At 52.5% G+C, this 19987-nt stretch overlaps 1 protein-coding gene across 1 annotated transcript; it reads left to right on the top strand.

Moving 5' to 3' along the window:
* Positions 1-7722: 7722 nt before the first annotated feature.
* Positions 7723-15293, top strand: LOC136992569 (cytochrome P450 2J2-like). Its single transcript, XM_067301324.1, has 9 exons — positions 7723-8151; positions 8871-9033; positions 9244-9393; positions 9761-9921; positions 10114-10290; positions 10742-10877; positions 11223-11410; positions 11775-11913; positions 14501-15293. Exons 1-9 carry the CDS (start codon positions 7954-7956, stop codon positions 14674-14676), a joined length of 1488 nt encoding a protein of 495 aa, XP_067157425.1. The 5' UTR covers positions 7723-7953; the 3' UTR covers positions 14677-15293.
* Positions 15294-19987: the final 4694 nt, after the last annotated feature.

The following is a 19987-nucleotide window of genomic DNA, read 5'->3' as shown; positions in this document are numbered from 1 at the left end:
GCTTTCTTCCAGTCCTCAGGCACCTCTCCTGTTCTCCATGACCTTTCAAAGATGATGGAGAGTGGCCTAGCAATAACGTCCACCAGCTCCCTCAGCACTCGTGGGTGCATCCCATCGGGGCCCATGGATTTGTGGGTGTCAAGTTTGCTTAAATGATCTCTAACCCGATCCTCCTCGACCAAGGGAAAGTCTTCCTTTCTCCAGACTTTCTCTCTTGCCTCCAGGGTCTGGGGTTCCTGAGGGCTGGCCTGAGCAGTAAAGACTGAAGCAGAGGCGGCATTCAGTAACTCTGCCTTCTCTGCATCCTTCATCACCAGGGCACCCACCCCGTTCAGCAAAGGGCCCACAGTTTCCCTAGTCTTCCTCTTGCTACTGATGTGTTTGAAGAAGCCCTTCTTGTTGTCCTTGACATGTCTTGCCAGATTTAATTCCAAACAGGCCTTAGCCTTCCTCGTCGCATCCCTGCATACTCTGACAACGTTCCTGTATTCCTCCCAAGTGGCCTGTCCCCCTTTCTACTTTCTGTAGACTTCCTCCTTCTGGTTGAGTTTTGCCAGGAGCTCCTTGCTCATCCGTGCAGGTCTCCTACCTCCTTTGCTTGACTTCCTACTCATAGGGACACACCGCTCTTGAGCCTGGAGGCAGTGATGTTTGAATATTAACCAGCTCTCTTGAATGCCCCTTCCTTCTAGGGCCCTAACCCATGGGATTCCTCCAAGTAGGTCCCTTGGGGGACGCCCTCGGGGAAAGACTGAATGTCCAGCCCGGCTCACGTGGCTGTGGCAGAGCAAAGCAAATCCCCTCGTCTTGGCTCCATTCCCACGCAGGGAAGAGCAATAAGGAGGAATAAAATCCCACAAACGTGCAGGAGACCCTAGAAACGCCTTCAAGGCAAGGGCGGCCACCCTATGCGCTTGGGTACCTAGGTCATCAGGGGTTTTGCCATGGAGGCAGAAACTTTTGCAGAAAGTTTCCTGAATGAATATCACACCGCTTGTTTGGTGGTTTAGTTGCGTTCGGCATAGGCAAAATGAACCAGCCCGCCTCGCGTGGGCACAGTCAGACAGTGCACGTCGGTATAGCTTGTCCAAGCACCAGAGGATGAAGATCTGCTGCTAAAACACATGCTGCTGCAGTTCGGGTTGCAAAACTCATCCTAGAATGCAGTAATGTGGCCAAAGCGGGGGAAAAGGAGAGGATTTTCCCTGCAGAAAGCTCTCCCCTCTCCCCGCAACGCCGGCTGCTGCTCTCTCCGCAGGGAAGCGCGCCTGCCTGGGCGAGCAGCTGGCCCGCATGGAGCTCTTCCTCTTCTTCACGGCCCTGCTGCAGAAGTTCACCTTCCAGCCGCCGCCGGACGAGGCGCTCAGCTTCCGCTGGAGTCTGGGCATCACGCGACAACCCCAGGCCTACCGCATCCGCGCCGTGCCGCGCTAGTGGAGGTCCTGCCGCTGCTCTTGGGGAGCAAAACGCCTCCGTCCTGGTCCCCAGTGCAAAAACAAACCCTCCTCCTCCTCCTCCTCCTCCGCGGGGCTGCAGTAAGGAGCACGCAGCTCTGGGGAAAGCCGCCTTCTTCTGCTTCTTCTAAATCAATGGCAAAATAATTTCTATTGCAAACTGACCTCGTGGTCTGTATCTGTCCGCTATGACCCAAGTGCTGCAGGGGCTTAGAGAGGTGCATTAAAGATCTGGAGAGAGGAAAGGCGACTGCCCAGGACCTCCTCCACCAGCCTGGGCCTGAGAGACATGGGGGGTTTGGTTTTGTTTTGTTTTGTTTTTTGACAGCATATGAGCAGAGGAATTGAGGTTTTTCTTAATTTTATTTTGGCTAGCTGTCGTTCATAGCGGCAAGCAAATTAGGAATGCTTTAGAGAGGGCAATACTTCGGTGGTGGAGCCACACTGTTAAAGAGCGGTACCAGCCCTTGTTCTATGGTATGAGCATGGGTAGTAATTGCCAACAGTTTTGCTTCCGTTACCCTTGACAAATCATCTACAAAAAAAAAAAAAAAATTACTCTGTAACGTCTCTCTCTGTTTTTTGCATTCTAATAAATCCTTACTGAAACACTTTTGCCGTAAAGCATTTTTCAAAGCAAAGACCAACGAGGGCGGTTTCTCACTACACCTGCAGCCGGCAACAGCACCGCTGTTTCCCCGTGGCCGCAGGGATGCAGCGAGCCAGCCCCGGCCTCAGTCGATTGCTGGTTAACTCGAGCAATATATTGACTTAGCAACCGCTGCACCGCGGAGTCCCAGCGAGCCGAAGCAGCACGAAAAGCCCGAGCTCCCACCAGCAGCGCAGGCGGCAGCTGCTGCACCCCACAGTGCCACTAAAACACACCTCCAAATTTCCAGGCATCGGCCCGAGGAAGCGAGGTGAAAGCAATCTGTTCCTGTTCATTTTCTCTTAAACATTTCGTGAAAGGAGTGATTGCAAAACACGAGGAGGATCTGAATCAGTCTGAATCGGGAGATGACATTGATTGCCGTCTGAGGGAGATAAATCGAAAAGGTAAGGTGCGAATGGGGACCAGCTACCCAGAACCAAAGGAATGAGTAGATGAGACTCAGAGCTGTTTCGTTAGGGACACTCGCGCCTGCCCGTGCTTACGAAACTTCAGCGTTACCTTCCCCTCGCTACCTCTTTCACCTCAAACCTTCTGGCAACAGCAGGAGTTTGATCGCTTTGAAAACACACAGATTTCTTTCTCATTTGGAAGTATTTATGCTTTGTCTTCTTCTGCTGCGCTGCGTAGGAGGACGCTCAGGAAACGCGTTTACGGATCTATGGGAACTCGCAGGCCTGTTTCCTACTGTGAAATTTAACATTTAAAAATGCTACCTGCTTCTGAAAGTCCCTATACAGCAAAGGGAGTGGGTTTCCAAGGAGCCTGCAGGGTTTGGGGCAAATCATATAATCCAATGAATGTAAGTAAGGGGTCGAAGCTTTCAACTCCAGCGATCAGGAATAAAAACTAGCAGCGGGACTTGAGTTATGCAAAGACGGTTTGGGATTGGGTCTTTGAAAGCACATCCCTCCCAAGTGAGCTCCATGAGCTCCATACGTCCCATAATTTCCATTCCCCTCTTCTTCCCAAGTGGAAGGGTGACACCAGCTCTTATTTCCACGAGGAAAACCTGCTGTGCTCCACCCTGGACCTCTTCCTGACCGGGACCGAGACGACCGCCACCGCCATCCGCTGGGCCCTGCTCTACATGGCCATGTACCGCCACGTCCAAGGTGGGAGCACCAGCGGGGAACCGCCTCAGCTGGCTTTGCTGGGCGCAAACCAGCCAGCACTGGGAAGGCCAAAACTAGCCCGTACTGGGCTTGTGGTGCATGCAGTGTAAACCGCGTAGAAGATGATAAGCACTAAAAATAGCATTTTGCCACCCACATCATCTGAGCTGGACGCCCATATTCACTAGAAGCAGTGGACAAAATACCTCTGGAGCTGGTGGAAATCTTCCCCGAACGCAGGGAGCCGTGAATCCGGGCTCGTTTTCTGTCCCTGAGCAACAACAGCTGAAATAGCAGCCTTTTTACCTGTAGGAAACAGCATAGCGAAAATGGGGAAAATTTCTTTCACTGAGCTGTGAGAGCAAAAATCCCGTGGGCTGTGTGGTCTTTGCACTTCCCAGGCACTGCGGCCCAAGGGGAGGGACCGTTGGGTAGTAAATGCAGAGATAACTGAAACTCAGACAACTATTTTAACATGAAAAATCTAGAAGAGAAACCGGCCCCTCCACTCGCCTCCCCTGGCCCCGCGTCAGCCAGGCTGATCATGTCCCAGCCTCTAAAGTCCTCAGACTTTGACCTGGAAGGGAACCAACCAGCAGGATCTTACCCGGATATTCCAATGACATGGAAAATAGGAGCCATCCAGACGGACACCGTAAAGGTGTTATGGATCTCACCTCTTTGTGCAGGAGATCTTACGGCAGAGCCATGGCGTTGGTCATAATTTTCAGTTTCATAAAGTTTGCTTCTCAAACTTTATGCGAGATCCTCTCCACGCGTTATGGGAACAGAGGTGCAAGAAACATAGGGAAGCCTACAAAAGAGATTTGTTAGGTCCACAGAGTATCAAGAATCATCTAAGATAGAAGTAGCGCTTGGTAAAAGCTAAGGAATAGATATTGATGCATATGTACTGCTCTGGCATTAGGAAAGCAAATTTCAAAAGTTGGATGCATTTAGTCTCCTCCACGAACATGAGTGGTTGCTTCATGGAAAATAAAACGCAAAACCTTTGGGCATTTTGCTCCACATTGCTCTGAATATTTTTCTTTTTCTGATGGAGGATGTGGGCTTTAACCAGATATTGTGCGGTTTTAAATAAACAACACAATAAAGAGGGTCCGCTGGGAGTTATTTGGTTAAGTTGCTTCAAATTCCTATGGGAACACAAGTTTCCTGATTTAAAATTGGCTTATATTAGCATGGCCAGTGACGCTGGCACAATGTACAGACAGACGCTAAGTGATAGAAAGTAGAGGCACATTAAAGTTAACGTTCACACTGGTTTTCACCTTCATTTGATAACATTGGTTAGGAATAACATTTTAGTCTTAAACAGCGTATTTTGCTTCATGTGTAGACCAGAGCTAATAATAAACTAGTCTGACAACGTATCAGCTCTTCTTCTCGCAGTCTCCCGTTCTCCCCCACCTTTCGCAGGGCACCACACTGATGACCAGCCTGACTTCAGTCATGTTTGACAAAAATGTGTGGGAGACTCCGGACACCTTTAATCCTGAACATTTCCTGGAAAAGGGCCAGTACAGGAAGCGGGAGGCTTTCCTGCCTTTCTCTGCAGGTAGAAATGGAGGGGGAAATGGGTTTTTTGCCTATGCAATGCCTTTTTTTTAAGAACCCCTGTATCAGAGCAGGGGGTACCGCTCCTTGTCCAGCTTTCTGTCTCTGACAGCAGCCCACGTCCAGCGTTTCCATCAGCGAAAAAACCCTACAACAGTTGATACCGACTGCACTGAGCTATACCACAGGGGGAGGGAATTAATTTGTTAGTGCAGGATGAAAAATAAGGCTTTTTCTCTTGCATTAGCTGCTGAAATGGGCTTTTTCTGACTCCTTTTGCCTCTTCGACTCCACGAGCAGCCACGGCAGTTTGCTTCGCAGTAAAGTTCTGGGGAAGGTTTCTGCAGAATGTGTGGGTGAACATTGCCACCTAACCTTGCGAAGGAGAAAAGCTCCGGCGAGCTCGGCACTCGGCGTGCGCGAGGGAGAGGGGCCCGCCGCGGTGGGGACGGCGCGGATGGTGAGGTGATCCGTGCCGGGAAGCTCGGACCCAGTGGCATCCCACGCTGGGGCTGGTCCATCCACGGTGGCTCCGTGGCACCAGCAAACCCCCCAGCTCCTTACACACTGAAGGAAGTATCGTGCACTGAACTAAGGCTTTTGCTCCATTTTTTTAAGGGAAATCCCCATGTCTGTAAACTTGTGATAGGACCAGCTTGGGTTTGCGGTCACATAAGCCCATCACTGACCAGCTGCTTTCTCCTCTCCTGCCAGGCAAGCGGGCTTGTCCCAGCGAGCAGCTTGCCAGAACAGAGCTGTTCATCTTCTTCACGGCCCTCCTTCAGAAATTCACCTTCCGGGCCCCGGCCCACACAGCGCTGACCTTGGAGTTCACGCTCAGCCTCACGCACTGCCCCAAGTCCTTCCAGATCCGGGCGCTGCTGAGTGAGGCAAGGGGCTGCCCTGGCTTCCTGGCGCTTCATCCCTTTGCAATGGGAAGAAGATCCCTTTCCCCCACCAGCCCGTTACATTTTTGGATGAGGTGGTGGTCGCCGGATGCTCAAGGTCCAGCAGCTCACTGGACAAGCTGGACTGGGATGTGCACGCCCTGGGATTGAGCCTCCGTGCTGATTTGAACGTCCAGGAGGACATGGCAAGCAGCCAACGCCAACCTTGACACCTCAGGTCTGCTATGGCACGAGGTCCCCATGCTCCCACATTGTGTGGAGACACCATATCTCAGCCAAGATCCTTGCAACGGCAGCATCCCGTTTTTTATCATCTCATGCATATACAGAAATGTTGATGAGGAAGCTATAGGGTGGTAGAAGCAGCCTCTACCATAGGCCATGCTGAGCAGGAGCAAACATGGAGCTCTGCTTCCAGGCAGGTCTTGAACGGCTATGAAAATTTAATATGACACTTGTCTGAGGAGGAAAGGTTTCTCCAAAATGGTTTGTGCTGATAAAAAACACAGTGGGAAAAAAAAAGTCATATTGGAGGTGCTTGGCCATGGTTTAGCCACAGCCAAGGAGAGCGACAGGCAGGAGGGAGCCAGGAGAGCCGGCAGCAGCCGAAGGACGAACAAAGCAGCAGCTTCGCGCTGGGAGGTCACCAGCTTTCCCTTTGCCTTCTGCCCCAGCAGAGACTCGTGCTTGCTGCTACACCAGGTTTTGCTCCAGTCAGGTCACACCGTGCTCCACCATTCCCGCGACGGCCCAGGGACGGCCCAAAAACACTGTGAGAAGCTACTCCTGCCCATGCGGGGGGTCGCTGTGAAGGGCGTCAAACCTTAGCCCAGCAAACAAATTAGGTATACAATTTGTACGGAAATTTCCCATTTATGCAACCTAACATTAAAGCTAAGAAAGCGCCTCCTACGCTGTCTCCTCTGTGCTTTTGCTTGCAATATAAACACAGCAAAGATTTTCCCCCCCTTTTTTTTTTTTTTTTTATTTCTAGCCTTTCATAGGTGACTTTTTTATATGCAGGCACATGTCAGATGATACTCGATAGCTAGCGAGCAAATCAAGTCGCGTCTCATCGCCGCTGGCTTTGCGCCCCCGTCGCAGGCAGCAGCGGCGCTCGCGGCTGCCGGGAGCGCGGCCGTGCAATTGCGGATTTGTGCCACACGGGAGTGTCCTCTGCACAGCGCATCCCCGCGCCCGCCCGCCCGGGGTTTGCGAATGAGCCGTGCTTTCCGCTGATCGCTTTAATCCCCTTTCACTTTTAATTGATGGTTTGCAGTTACAGACTCTCTCTTTTTTTTCCTCGAATCGAGAAAATGGAAAAGATCTGTGGATTTTTTTCCCCCTCTGAAGTTTTCAAAGCCGTTCAGGACAGGACGCCGGTGTCCCCCAACCCGCAGCGCTCCGTCCACCTGTGCTTTGGAGTAGCTCTGACCTCTGATACGTGTGTACAACTTGTGTTATTTGCTTGGGCTTAGCAAACAAGCTTTCACCTGTTTGCTTTTGCCATTTTAAACTTGCTGTTAACTTGCTTTTTAAACTTGCTTTTAAACTTGCGGTTTTAAACTTGCAGCAACTCCTTCGGTGCATGCGCATGGCCAGACATGCGCATCGGGGGCGGTGAAAGACGACACACGGCAGCAGAGCCGGACGGTCACCCGCTGCCGTCACCCCCAGGAGAGCAGCCGCCAGCCTGCGAGCGGGGCGAGCTGGGGAGGACGTGGGCACGCAGGCGCTGCGCTAGCTCTGGGCACCGCGTCTTGGAGCGGCCACTGCCGGGAAGCAGGAGCGAGGAGGATTTCAGACCTGCTCTGGAAAGCTCTTTTCCCTCCTCTTGGCAAGTGTGCTGCAAAGCAGGGTTTGCTGGGTTTTGTAAGGCAGTGGTGGCAGGTGGGAGGAGTAAGGAGGAGCTGCAAGTGTTTTGCTGTATATATTTTTTTAATTAGATAAGAAGAAACGTGTGAGTTTAATCAAGTAGGGGGAGAAAAAATCAAGCATTAAAACTCAAACTGGCTTTTAATTTTAAAATCGGCCTGGCAGGAGGCTGAGCGCCGCACCGAGGCTAGACAGCAGGTCAGCATAAGCCGCTTGGCGCTGCTTGCGTGCGTGCACCCGTCTCCCCCGCGCACTTTGCCCGTCTCCCTTCGCAGATAAGGGTGCACAGCTGTTTCCGGGTGCCGGGCGCAGTGGCTGGGGCTGCCGGCGGCGCGACCCTCTGCGGCCTCCCCATGCTGCGCCTCCTGCGCGAGAGCGTGTCCAGCATGTCCGTCCAGACCCTCCTGGTGTTCCTGGGCATCTTTCTGCTCGTCGCCGACTACATGAAGAGGAGAAAGCCCAAAAACTTCCCCCCAAGGCCCTTTCCGCTCCCCTTCCTGGGGCATGTCCTCTCCCTGAACTTCAGAGATCCCTTGAAGGCGATGCAGAAGGTAACGAGCTTGCACGCGCGGGCGAGAGCAGGGAGGGCGAAGGAGACCCAAGGGCAGGTGGGAAGGGGCCATGTGGTTACATGACACATGCAACATGGGGGAAGAGGTTAATTTGAGCAAAAGCGGCCCACGAGGACCCACCAGGGGAGGAGGAGGCCACAGAGACCCCCCCAAGGGCAGGGAAGGGCTGCGGGAGGTTTGCACGATGTGGGTGACATTTGTCCCAGCACAGAGGAGGTGAGAAACATTGACGTTTCTCTGGGCAAAGTGCACGGCACGATGGAGTTGGTGTCACCGCCGCTATAGGAGTCCCGCGGCTTTGGCTGGAAAGTGAGTGAGACACAAGCTGGGAAAGCCCTGCTAAACAGAGGCAAGACTTGAAAACGTAGCCTGAAGGGGTTTATTTAATTTATTGCCAATTAACACCAACTTCAGATCACTGATTTGGGTAATGAGAAAAAAAGAGACCATCCACAATCAATCATCCACTTAAGTAACCTCCCTCCACCCTCATCCTTCCCTTCCTCTTCCCAACTTCCCCGATTTTCACTGTGGGTTTCACTCAGGTCCCCCCGGTCCCTGATTCCCCTCCACCGCGCTTTGCTCTTGGTGGCTTTCAATCTGCTCAGTGTCCCTTCCCCGACAGCGGTCGCCCCTGCCTGCAGTCCCTCAGGGTCATCCCTGCAGGCAAATTCATCATTTTTTTTTCCTCCGCATAGCATGCTGAAAAATATGGAGACATCTTCAGCCTGGAGGTGGGCAGCATGTCCTTCGTCTTTGTCAACGGCTTCCAGATGATTAAGGAGGTGCTGGTAAACCAAGGCGAAAACTTCCTAGATCGCCCAGAAATGCCTCTCGACCTGGAAGTCTTCAACAACCGTGGTGAGTTCATCTCATCCAGGACAAGTATTTGAGGCAGAAAGTCAAAGCATGGATCCTGCAAACCACCTCTTTGCCCACAGATGAAGCCATCTGTGACCACCACGATGCGCTCAGCTGCTCTACCATGCCAAATGGCAGAGTTCATGCTTTTTCACCCTGAGAATGGGAGCTACCTTAGCTCACGGTGGGTTTTTTCTCCTTTTATTCCAGGACTGGTCTCCTCTAATGGACATACCTGGAAACAGCAGAGAAGATTCGCCCTGTCGACGCTCAGGAACTTCGGCCTGGGGAAGAGGAGCTTGGAGGAGCGGATACAGGAGGAGTGCCAGTACCTCACCAATGCCCTTGGGGAAGAGCAGGGTGAGGCCGGCCCCAAAGTGTCCTCCCACATGAATGCCTGTGTGCTAGTGCCTGCTAAAAACCACCTCTCCTTGCAACTGGTGCTAACAACCTTCTAACAGCCCAGCTTCCTCTTACAGGTGGCTTGCCCTCAAATTAACTCATTAATGTAAAGAGGCAACACGCAAAGCATTATTCGTAGCAGGGGTTTAACACTGCTTGCTCTGAGCTCTCCTGAGAAGCATGAGCACCTCTAAGCTCCACTCTTTCCTCTTAACCCAAAGGGCTTTTAGCTCTTTCTGCACCCCTTGCTTTCCATCATCTGGTTAAACCCCTCCTGAACCAGGACTGAGGGCAGAACGCACCGTTCTTTCTTTCTCTTCTCCAGGGCATCCTTTTGACCCTCACTTTAAGGTCAATAATGCAGTTTCCAACATCATCTGCTCGGTCACCTTTGGCAATCGGTTCGAGTACCATGATGAGCATTTCCAAAAGCTGCTGCACCTGTTGGACGAGCTGGTGAAGCTCCATGGCCATCCCCTCAGCCAGGTACTGCTCCCCAGCCAGGCCGGGCTGCGTGGGCACTTATCTGTGCAAGGTCTTGGCTACTCCTCTGGAATTGGCCTCAAAACGTGCAGCGTGGTACTTCAGGAAGCGTAGCTTTGCAGGCGTGTGAAGTCTTGATAACACAAGGTTTGTTTCAGTCCTTTACTCAATTTGCCCTTCTCTTTTTGTCCCAAGCTCTACGGTTTTTTCCCAAGTGTAATGAAATACCTCCCTGGACCCCACCACAAAATTTTTAAAAACTGGAAACTGCTGAAAGGTTTTGTGTATGACGTGATCGCTAAGCACAAGGAGGACTTGCACCCCTCCAAAAGCCGGGACTTCATCGACAGCTACCTGCAGGAGATGGTGAAGGTCAGCCAGCCAGAGCAAGCCCTCGCGCGGCTCGGTTTAGAAATCAGGAGCAACTAGAAACAAATCAAAATTCTCCATTTAACCCATGTGTGTATCCATATGGCCAAATCAAAGCCTGGGAAGGACTTGGGTTTGGGACAGCAGGGAAACGTCTGCTCGGCTTTTTGCTGGAGCGCGTTTGGTGGAGGCGCAGGACTAAACACACAGTTAAATATGGGCAAAACGGGTGTGCTGGGCCCAAAGTTAAGTCTTGACTGCTGCTGGGAGTCGGGTGCGAGCCCGTCAGCGAGGGGGAAGGGGGCTCGATGGGACATTTTCCCACCTGGGGAGGTGCAGGGGGCTCACAGTGTCTGCCCAAAGCAATGGGATGAGCTCAGCGCCAGGCAGGACTGAGCGCGGTCTCCGGGTGGTCGTGACTGTTTGCGCGGCACTAAAACCCCTTTTTGTTGAGGACGACGGCGGTGGGTGCTTCTGCGAAGAAAATCTTGCGTCCTGCATGCTGGACCTTTTCTTTGCCGGAACAGAGACAACGTCCACAACCATCCGCTGGGCTTTGCTGTACATGGCCAAGTACCCAGAAATTCAAGGTAAAACGAGCAATGGGTCAACAACCAGCTCCTGGCCTGTCCCTCCAATGCCCCACGTGCAGGGGGCTGCTCAGTCCATCCGCTTGTCCGTCCGTCCATCCCGCGGTGCTGGCACAGGTACCCCCTTGCCCGTGCTGAGCTCCCGCCTGCACTGCCCCAGGAAACAGCAGAGCACAGGGCACTTCATCGCATGCCACCTTTTCATATCGAGATACACGATGGCCTCCTGAGCTCGTCTTTGGGAGAACTTCAGAACCAACCCCCCTGTTGCACTGCAGACATGTTTTGGGGTTTTTTTGTGCTTTTTTTACAGTACTTCTAATGACTTCTGCTCTTCCCACGCAGCACGCGTGCAAGCGGAGATCGACGCGGTCGTGGGGCGGTCGCGGCAGCCGGCCCTGGAGGACCGGGCCAGCATGCCCTACACCAACGCCGTCATCCACGAGGTGCAGAGGATCAGCAACATCGTCCCCGTAGGCACGCCCCGGATGGCCACGCAGGACACAATGCTGGGGGGCTTCCTCGTGCCCAAGGTAACCCCGGCCCCTGCCACCAGGTAGCAAACGCACGGCGGCATTATTAGTATAATGGGAAAGCTTTCCTTTTTCACGGGGGTGGAAATCAATAAAAATGACCTGAAGTGAAGCTGTTTTGCCCCAAAGTGCGCAACCTTCGGGGCAGGTGTGAGACGGCTCCCTTGGCCCTGCCGGGGAGAGCAGGGAGCCGCAAGCCCCCGCCGACGTCCTGGTGGGTCCCAGGCGAACGAGGGACTTGAGCCCTGCCTCGTCCTTCTGACAGACGCCCATCGCCGCTGCCAACGGCAGAGAGGGAAGGGCAGCGGGGTCACACGTTACACAGGGGCCGAGACGGTGCTCAGTTATTTTCCGTTTCTCTCAGGGCACCGTTTTGATGCTGAATTTCACCTCCGTGCTCTTTGACAAGAAGGAGTGGGAAACCCCCGACGCTTTCAACCCGGAGAATTTCCTGAAGGACGGCCAGTTCTGGAGGAGAGAGGCTTTTCTACCCTTTTCTCTAGGTAAGGGTTGCCGGATTTGTTCCGTCCTTTAGTGCTAAGGCCCTGGGATCGGGCTCCTGCAAAGCACGGAGGGGAATCAGGGCGGCGCTCACGCCAGGCGCAGCTCACAGAATCACAGAATGGCTGAGGTTGGAAGGGACCTCTGGAGACCATCTAGTCCAACCCCCCTGCTCAAGCAGGGTCACCTAGAGCATGTTGCACAGGATCGCGTCCAGGCGGGTTTTGAATATCTCCAGAGAAGGAGACTCCACCACCTCTCGGGGCAACCTGCTCCAGGGCTCTGTCACCCTCACAGTGAAGAAGTTTTTCCTCATGTTCACATGGAAGCGTCTGTGTTTCAGTTTGTGCCCGTTGCCTCGCGTCCTGTCGCTGGGCACCACTGAAAAGAGTCTGGTCCCATCCTCTCGACACCCTCCCTTCAGATACTTGTACACGTTGATAAGATCCCCTCTCAGCCTTCTCTTCTCCAGGCTGAACAGGCCCAGCTCTCTCAGCCTTTCCTCATGTGAGAGATGTTCCAGTCCCCTAATCATCTTTGTAGCCCTTCGCTGGACTCGCTCCAGTGGTGCCACATCTCTCTTGTACTGGGGAGCCCAGAACTGGATGCAGGACTCCAGATGTGGCCTCACCAGGGCTGAGTGGAGGGGCAGGATCACCTCCCTCGACCTGCTGGCAACACTCTTCCTGATGCAGCCCAGGATACCATTGGCCTTCTTGGCCACAAGGCCACATTGCTGCCTCATGCTTAACTTGGTGTCCACCAGCACTCCCAGGTCCTTCTCCGCAGAGCTGCTTTCCAGCAGGTCAGCCCCCAACCTGTACTGGTGCCTGGGGTTGTTCCTCCCCAGGTGCAGGACCCTGCACTTGCCTTTGTTGAACCTCATTAGGTTCCTCTCCGCCCACCTCTAGAACTAGACTCTGCGCCGCTGAGCACAACCCTCTGAGCTCTGCCATTCAGCCAGTTCTCAATCCACCTCACTGTCCACTCATCTAGCCCACACTTCCTGAGCTTCCCTATGAGGATGTTATGGGAGACAGTGTCAAAAGCCTTGCTGAAGTCAAGGGAGACAACATCCACTGCTCTCCCCTCATCTACCCAGCCAGTCATTCCGTCATAGAAGGCTATCAGATTGGTTAGGCATGATTTCCCCTTGGTGAAGCCATGCTGACTACTCCTGATCACCTTCTTTTCCTCCACATGCTTGGAGATGGCCTCCAGGATGAGCTGCTCCATCACCTTTCCAGGGATGGAGGTGAGGCTGACTGGCCTGTAGTTCCCTGGGTCCTCCTTCTTGCCCTTTTTGAAGACTGGGGTGACGCTGGCTTTCTTCCAGTCCTCAGGCACCTCTCCTGTTCTCCATGACCTTTCAAAGATGATGGAGAGTGGCCTAGCAATAACATCCGCCAGCTCCCTCAGCACTCGTGGGTGCATCCCATCAGGGCCCATGGATTTGTGGGTGTCAAGTTTGCTTAAATGATCTCTAACCCGATCCTCCTCGACCAAGGGAAAGTCTTCCTTTCTCCAGACTTTCTCTCTTGCCTCCAGGGTCCGGGGTTCCTGAGGGCTGGCCTGAGCAGTAAAGACTGAAGCAGAGGCGGCATTCAGTAACTCTGCCTTCTCTGCATCCTTCATCACCAGGGCACCCACCCCGTTCAGCGAAGGGCCCACATTTTCCCTAGTCTTCCTCTTGCTACTGATGCATTTGAAGAAGCCCTTCTTGTTGTCCTTGACATCTCTTGCCAGATTTAATTCCAAACAGGCCTTAGCCTTCCTCGTCGCATCCCTGCATACTCTGACAACGTTCCTATATTCCTCCCAAGTGGCCTGTCCCCCTTTCCACTTTCTGTAGACTTCCTCCTTCTGGTTGAGTTTTGCCAGGAGCTCCTTGCTCATCCGTGCAGGTCTCCTACCTCCTTTGCTTGACTTCCTACTCATAGGGACACACCGCTCTTGAGCCTGGAGGCAGTGATGTTTGAATATTAACCAGCTCTCTTGAATGCCCCTTCCTTCTAGGGCCCTAACCCATGGGATTCCTCCAAGTAGGTCCCTTGGGGGACGCCCTCGGGGAAAGACTGAATGTCCAGCCCGGCTCACGTGGCTGTGGCAGAGCAAAGCAAATCCCCTCGTCTTGGCTCCGTTCCCACGCAGGGAAGAGCCATAAGGAGGAACAAAATCCCACAAACGTGCAGGAGACCCTAGAAACGCCTTCAAGGCAAGGGCGGCCACCCTGTGCGCTTGGTCCCACGTTGCCTAGGTCATCAGGGGTTTTGCCATGGAGGCAGAAACTTTCTGCAAAAGTTTCCTGAATGAATATCACACCGCTTTTTTGGCGGTTTAGTTGCGTTCGGCATAGGCAAAATGAACCAGCCCGCCTCACGTGGGCACAGTCAGACAGTGCACGTCGGTATAGCTTGTCCAAGCACCAGAGGATGAAGATCTGCTGCTAAAACACATGCTGCTGCGGTTCGGGTTGCAAAACTCATCCTAGAATGCAGTAATGTGGCCAAAGCGGGGGAAAAGGAGAGGATTTTCCCTGCAGAAAGCTCTCCCCTCTCCCCGCAACGCCGGCTGCTGCTCTCTCCGCAGGGAAGCGCGCCTGCCTGGGCGAGCAGCTGGCCCGCATGGAGCTCTTCCTCTTCTTCACGGCCCTGCTGCAGAAGTTCACCTTCCAGCCGCCGCCGGACGAGGCGCTCAGCTTCCGCTGGAGTCTGGGCATCACGCGACAACCCCAGGCCTACCGCATCCGGGCCGTGCCGCGCTAGTGGAGGTCCTGCCGCTGCTCTTGGGGAGCAAAACGCCTCCGTCCTGGTCCCCAGTGCAAAAACAAACCCTCCTCCTCCTCCTCCTCCTCCTCCGCGGGGCTGCAGTAAGGAGCACGCAGCTCTGGGGAAAGCCACCTTCTTCTGCTTCTTCTAAATCAATGGCAAAATAATTTCTATTGCAAACTGACCTCGTGGTCTGTATCTGTCCGCTATGACCCAAGTGCTGCAGGGGCTTAGAGAGGTGCATTAAAGATCTGGAGAGAGGAAAGGCGACTGCCCAGGACCTCCTCCACCGGCCTGGGCCTGAGAGACATGGGGGGGGTTGTTTTGTTTTGTTTTTTGACAGCATATGAGCAGAGGAATTGAGGTTTTTCTTAATTTTACTTTGGCTAGCTGTCGTTCATAGCGGCAAGCAAATTAGGAATGCTTTAGAGAGGGCAATACTTCGGTGGTGGATCCACACTGTTAAAGAGCGGTACCAGCCCTTGTTTTACAGTATGAGCATGGGTAGTAATTGCCAACAGTTTTGCTTCCGTTACCCTTGACAAATCATCTACAAAAAAAAAAAATTACTCTGTAACGTCTCTCTCTGTTTTTTGCATTCTAATAAATCCTTACTGAAACACTTTTGCCGTAGAGCATTTTTCAAAGCAAAGACCAACGTGGGCGGTTTCCACCACACCTGCAGCCGGCAACAGCACCGCTGTTTCCCCGTGGCCGCAGGGATGCAGCGAGCCAGCCCCGGCCTCAGTCGATTGCTGGTTAACTCGAGCAATATATTGACTTAGCAACCGCTGCACCGCGGGGTCCCAGCGAGCCGAAGCAGCACGAAAAGCCCGAGCTCCCACCAGCAGCGCAGGCGGCAGCTGCTGCACCCCACAGTGCCACTAAAACACACCTCCAAATTTCCAGGCATCGGCCCGAGGAAGCGAGGTGAAAGCAATCTGTTCCTGTTCATTTTCTCTTAAACATTTCGTGAAAGGAGTGATTGCAAAACACGAGGAGGATCTGAATCAGTCTGAATCGGGAGATGACATTGATTGCCGTCTGAGGGAGATAAATCGAAAAGGTAAGGTGCGAATGGGGACCAGCTACCCAGAACCAAAGGAATGAGTAGATGAGACTCAGAGCTGTTTCGCTAGGGACACTCGCGCCTGCCCGTGCTTACGAAACTTCAGCGTTACCTTCCCCTCGCTACCTCTTTCACCTCAAACCTTCTGGCAACAGCAGGAGTTTGATCGCTTTGAAAACACACAGATTTCTTTCTCATTTGGAAGTATTTATGCTTTGTCTTCTTCTGCTGCGCTGCGTAGGAGGACGCTCAGGAAACGCGTTTACGGATCTATGGGAACTCGCAGGCCTGTTTCCTACTGTGAAATTTAACATTTAAAAATGCTACCTGCTTCTGAAAGTCCCTATACAGCAAAGGGAGTGGGTTTCCAAGGAGCCTGCAGGGTTTGGGGCAAATCATATAATCCAATGAATGTAAGTAAGGGGTCGAAGCTTTCAACTCCAGCGATCAGGAATAAAAACTAGCAGCAGGACTTGAGTTATGCAAAGACGGTTTGGGATTGGGTCTTTGAAAGCACATCCCTCCCAAGTGAGCTCCATGAGCTCCATACGTCCCATAATTTCTATTCCCCTCTTCTTCCCAAGTGGAAGGGTGACACCAGCTCTTATTTCCACGAGGAAAACCTGCTGTGCTCCACCCTGGACCTCTTCCTGACCGGGACCGAGACGACCGCCACCGCCATCCGCTGGGCCCTGCTCTACATGGCCATGTACCGCCACGTCCAAGGTGGGAGCACCAGCGGGGAACCGCCTCAGCTGGCTTTGCTGGGCGCAAACCAGCCAGCACTGGGAAGGCCAAAACTAGCCCGTACTGGGCTTGTGGTGCATGCAGTGTAAACCGCGTAGAAGATGATAAGCACTAAAAATAGCATTTTGCCACCCACATCATCTGAGCTGGACGCCCATATTCACTAGAAGCAGTGGACAAAATACCTCTGGAGCTGGTGGAAATCTTCCCCGAACGCAGGGAGCCGTGAATCCGGGCTCGTTTTCTGTCCCTGAGCAACAACAGCTGAAATAGCAGCCTTTTTACCTGTAGGAAACAGCATAGCGAAAATGGGGAAAATTTCTTTCACTGAGCTGTGAGAGCAAAAATCCCGTGGGCTGTGTGGTCTTTGCACTTCCCAGGCACTGCGGCCCAAGGGGAGGGACCGTTGGGTAGTAAATGCAGAGATAACTGAAACTCAGACAACTATTTTAACATGAAAAATCTAGAAGAGAAACCGGCGCCTCCACTCGCCTCCCCTGGCCCCGCGTGAGCCAGGCTGATCATGTCCCAGCCTCTAAAGTCCTCAGACTTTGACCTGGAAGGGAACCAACCAGCAGGATCTTACCCGGATATTCCAATGACATGGAAAATAGGAGCCATCCAGACGGACACCGTAAAGGTGTTATGGATCTCACCTCTTTGTGCAGGAGATCTTACGGCAGAGCCATGGCGTTGGTCATAATTTTCAGTTTCATAAAGTTTGCTTCTCAAACTTTATGCGAGATCCTCTCCACGCGTTATGGGAACAGAGGTGCAAGAAACATAGGGAAGCCTACAAAAGAGATTTGTTAGGTCCACAGAGTATCAAGAATCATCTAAGATAGAAGTAGCGCTTGGTAAAAGCTAAGGAATAGATATTGATGCATATGTACTGCTCTGGCATTAGGAAAGCAAATTTCAAAAGTTGGATCCATTTAGTCTCCTCCACGAACATGAGTGGTTGCTTCATGGAAAATAAAACGCAAAACCTTTGGGCATTTTGCTCCACATTGCTCAGACTATTTTTCTTTTTCTGATGGAGGATGTGGGCTTTAACCAGATATTGTGCGGTTTTAAATAAACAACACAATAAAGAGGGTCCGCTGGGAGTTATTTGGTTAAGTTGCTTCAAATTCCTATGGGAACACAAGTTTCCTGATTTAAAATTGGCTTATATTAGCATGGCCAGTGACGCTGGCACAATGTACAGACAGACGCTAAGTGATAGAAAGTAGAGGCACATTAAAGTTAACGTTCACACTGGTTTTCACCTTCATTTGATAACATTGGTTAGGAATAACATTTTAGTCTTAAACAGCGTATTTTGCTTCATGTGTAGACCAGAGCTAATAATAAACTAGTCTGACAACGTATCAGCTCTTCTTCTCACAGTCTCCCGTTCTCCCCCACCTTTCGCAGGGCACCACACTGATGACCAGCCTGACTTCAGTCATGTTTGACAAAAATGTGTGGGAGACTCCGGACACCTTTAATCCTGAACATTTCCTGGAAAAGGGCCAGTACAGGAAGCGGGAGGCTTTCCTGCCTTTCTCTGCAGGTAGAAATGGAGGGGGAAATGGGTTTTTTGCCTATGCAATGCCTTTTTTTTAAGAACCCCTGTATCAGAGCAGGGGGTACCGCTCCTTGTCCAGCTTTCTGTCTCTGACAGCAGCCCACGTCCAGCGTTTCCATCAGTGAAAAAACCCTACAACAGTTGATACCGACTGCACTGAGCTATACCACAGGGGGAGGGAATTAATTTGTTAGTGCAGGATGAAAAATAAGGCTTTTTCTCTTGCATTAGCTGCTGAAATGGGCTTTTTCTGACTCCTTTTGCCTCTTCGACTCCACGAGCAGCCACGGCAGTTTGCTTCGCAGTAAAGTTCTGGGGAAGGTTTCTGCAGAATGTGTGGGTGAACATTGCCACCTAACCTTGCGAAGGAGAAAAGCTCCGGCGAGCTCGGCACTCGGCGTGCGCGAGGGAGAGGAGCCTGCCGCGGTGGGGACGGCGCGGATGGTGAGGTCCTCCGTGCCGGGAAGCTCGGACCCAGTGGCATCCCACGCTGGGGCTGGTCCATCCACGGTGGCTCCGTGGCACCAGCAAACCCCCCAGCTCCTTACACACCGAAGGAAGTATCGTGCACTGAACTAAGGCTTTTGCTCCATTTTTTTAAGGGAAATCCCCATGTCTGTAAACTTGTGATAGGACCAGCTTGGGTTTGCGGTCACATAAGCCCATCACTGACCAGCTGCTTTCTCCTCTCCTGCCAGGCAAGCGGGCTTGTCCCAGTGAGCAGCTCGCCAAAACAGAGCTGTTCATCTTCTTCACAGCCCTCCTTCAGAAATTCACCTTCCGGGCCCCGGCCCACACAGCGCTGACCTTGGAGTTCACGCTCAGCCTCACGCACTGCCCCAAGTCCTTCCAGATCCGGGCGCTGCTGAGTGAGGCAAGGGGCTGCCCTGGCTTCCTGGCGCTTCATCCCTTTGCAATGGGAAGAAGGTCCCTTTCCCCCACCAGCCTGTTACATTTTTGGATGAGGTGGTGGTCGCCGGATGCTCAAGGTCCAGCAGCTCACTGGACAAGCTGGACTGGGATGTGCACACCCTGGGATTGAGCCTCCGTGCTGATTTGAATGTCCAGGTGGACATGGCAAGCAGCCAACGCCAACCTTGACACCTCAGGTCTGCTATGGCACGAGGTCCCCATGCTCCCATATTGTGTGGAGACACCATATCTCAGCCATGATCCTTGCAACGGCAGCATCCTGTTTTTTATCATCTCATGCATATACGGAAATTTTGATGAGGAAGCTATAGGGTGGTAGAAGCAGCCTCTACCATAGGCCATGCTGAGCAGGAGCAAACACGCTTCCAGGCAGGTCTTGAAGGGCTATGAAAATTTAATATGACACTTGTCTGAGGAGGAAGGGTTTCTCCAAAATGGTTTGTGCTGATAAAAAACACACTGGAAAAGTGGCAAAAGGTCATATTGGAGGTGCTTGGCCATGGTTTAGCCACAGCCAAGGAGAGTGACAGGCAGGAGGGAGCCAGGAGAGCCGGCAGCAGCCGAAGGACGAACAAAGCGGCAGCTTCGTGCTGGGAGGTCACCAGCTTTCCCTTTGCCTTCTGCCCCAGCAGAGACTCGTGCTTGCTGCTACACCAGGTTTTGCTCCGGTCAGGTCACACCGTGCTCCACCATTCCCGCGACGGCCCAGGGACGGCCCAAAAACACTGTGAGAAGCTACTCCTGCCCATGCGGGGGGTCGCTGTGAAGGGCGTCAAACCTTAGCCCAGCAAACAAATTAGGTATACAATTTGTACGGAAATTTCCCATTTATGTAACCTAACATTAAAGCTAAGAAAGGGCCTCCTACGCTGTCTCCTCTGTGCTTTTGCTTGCAATATAAACACAGCAAAGATTTTTCTTCCCCTCTTTTTTTTTTTTTTTTTATTTCTAGCCTTTCATAAGTGACTTTTTTATATGCAGGCACA

This window comes from Apteryx mantelli, chromosome 8 (assembly GCF_036417845.1).
Source record: "Apteryx mantelli isolate bAptMan1 chromosome 8, bAptMan1.hap1, whole genome shotgun sequence".
NCBI lineage: Eukaryota > Metazoa > Chordata > Aves > Apterygiformes > Apterygidae > Apteryx > Apteryx mantelli.
The sequence above is the reverse complement of the archived record's forward strand: the minus strand, read 5'-3'. Positions and strand labels throughout refer to the sequence as shown.

Excerpts from the sequence above, each read along its gene's own strand:
- LOC136992569 (XM_067301324.1), top strand. The coding sequence starts at position 7,954 with ATGCTGCGCCTCCTGCGCGAGAGCGTGTCCAGCATGTCCGTCCAGACC. Across the intron at positions 9,394-9,760 it reads TGCCCTTGGGGAAGAGCAGG|GGCATCCTTTTGACCCTCAC; the intron begins GTGAGGCCGGCC and ends TCTCTTCTCCAG. Across the intron at positions 10,878-11,222 it reads CAAGTACCCAGAAATTCAAG|CACGCGTGCAAGCGGAGATC; the intron begins GTAAAACGAGCA and ends CTTCCCACGCAG.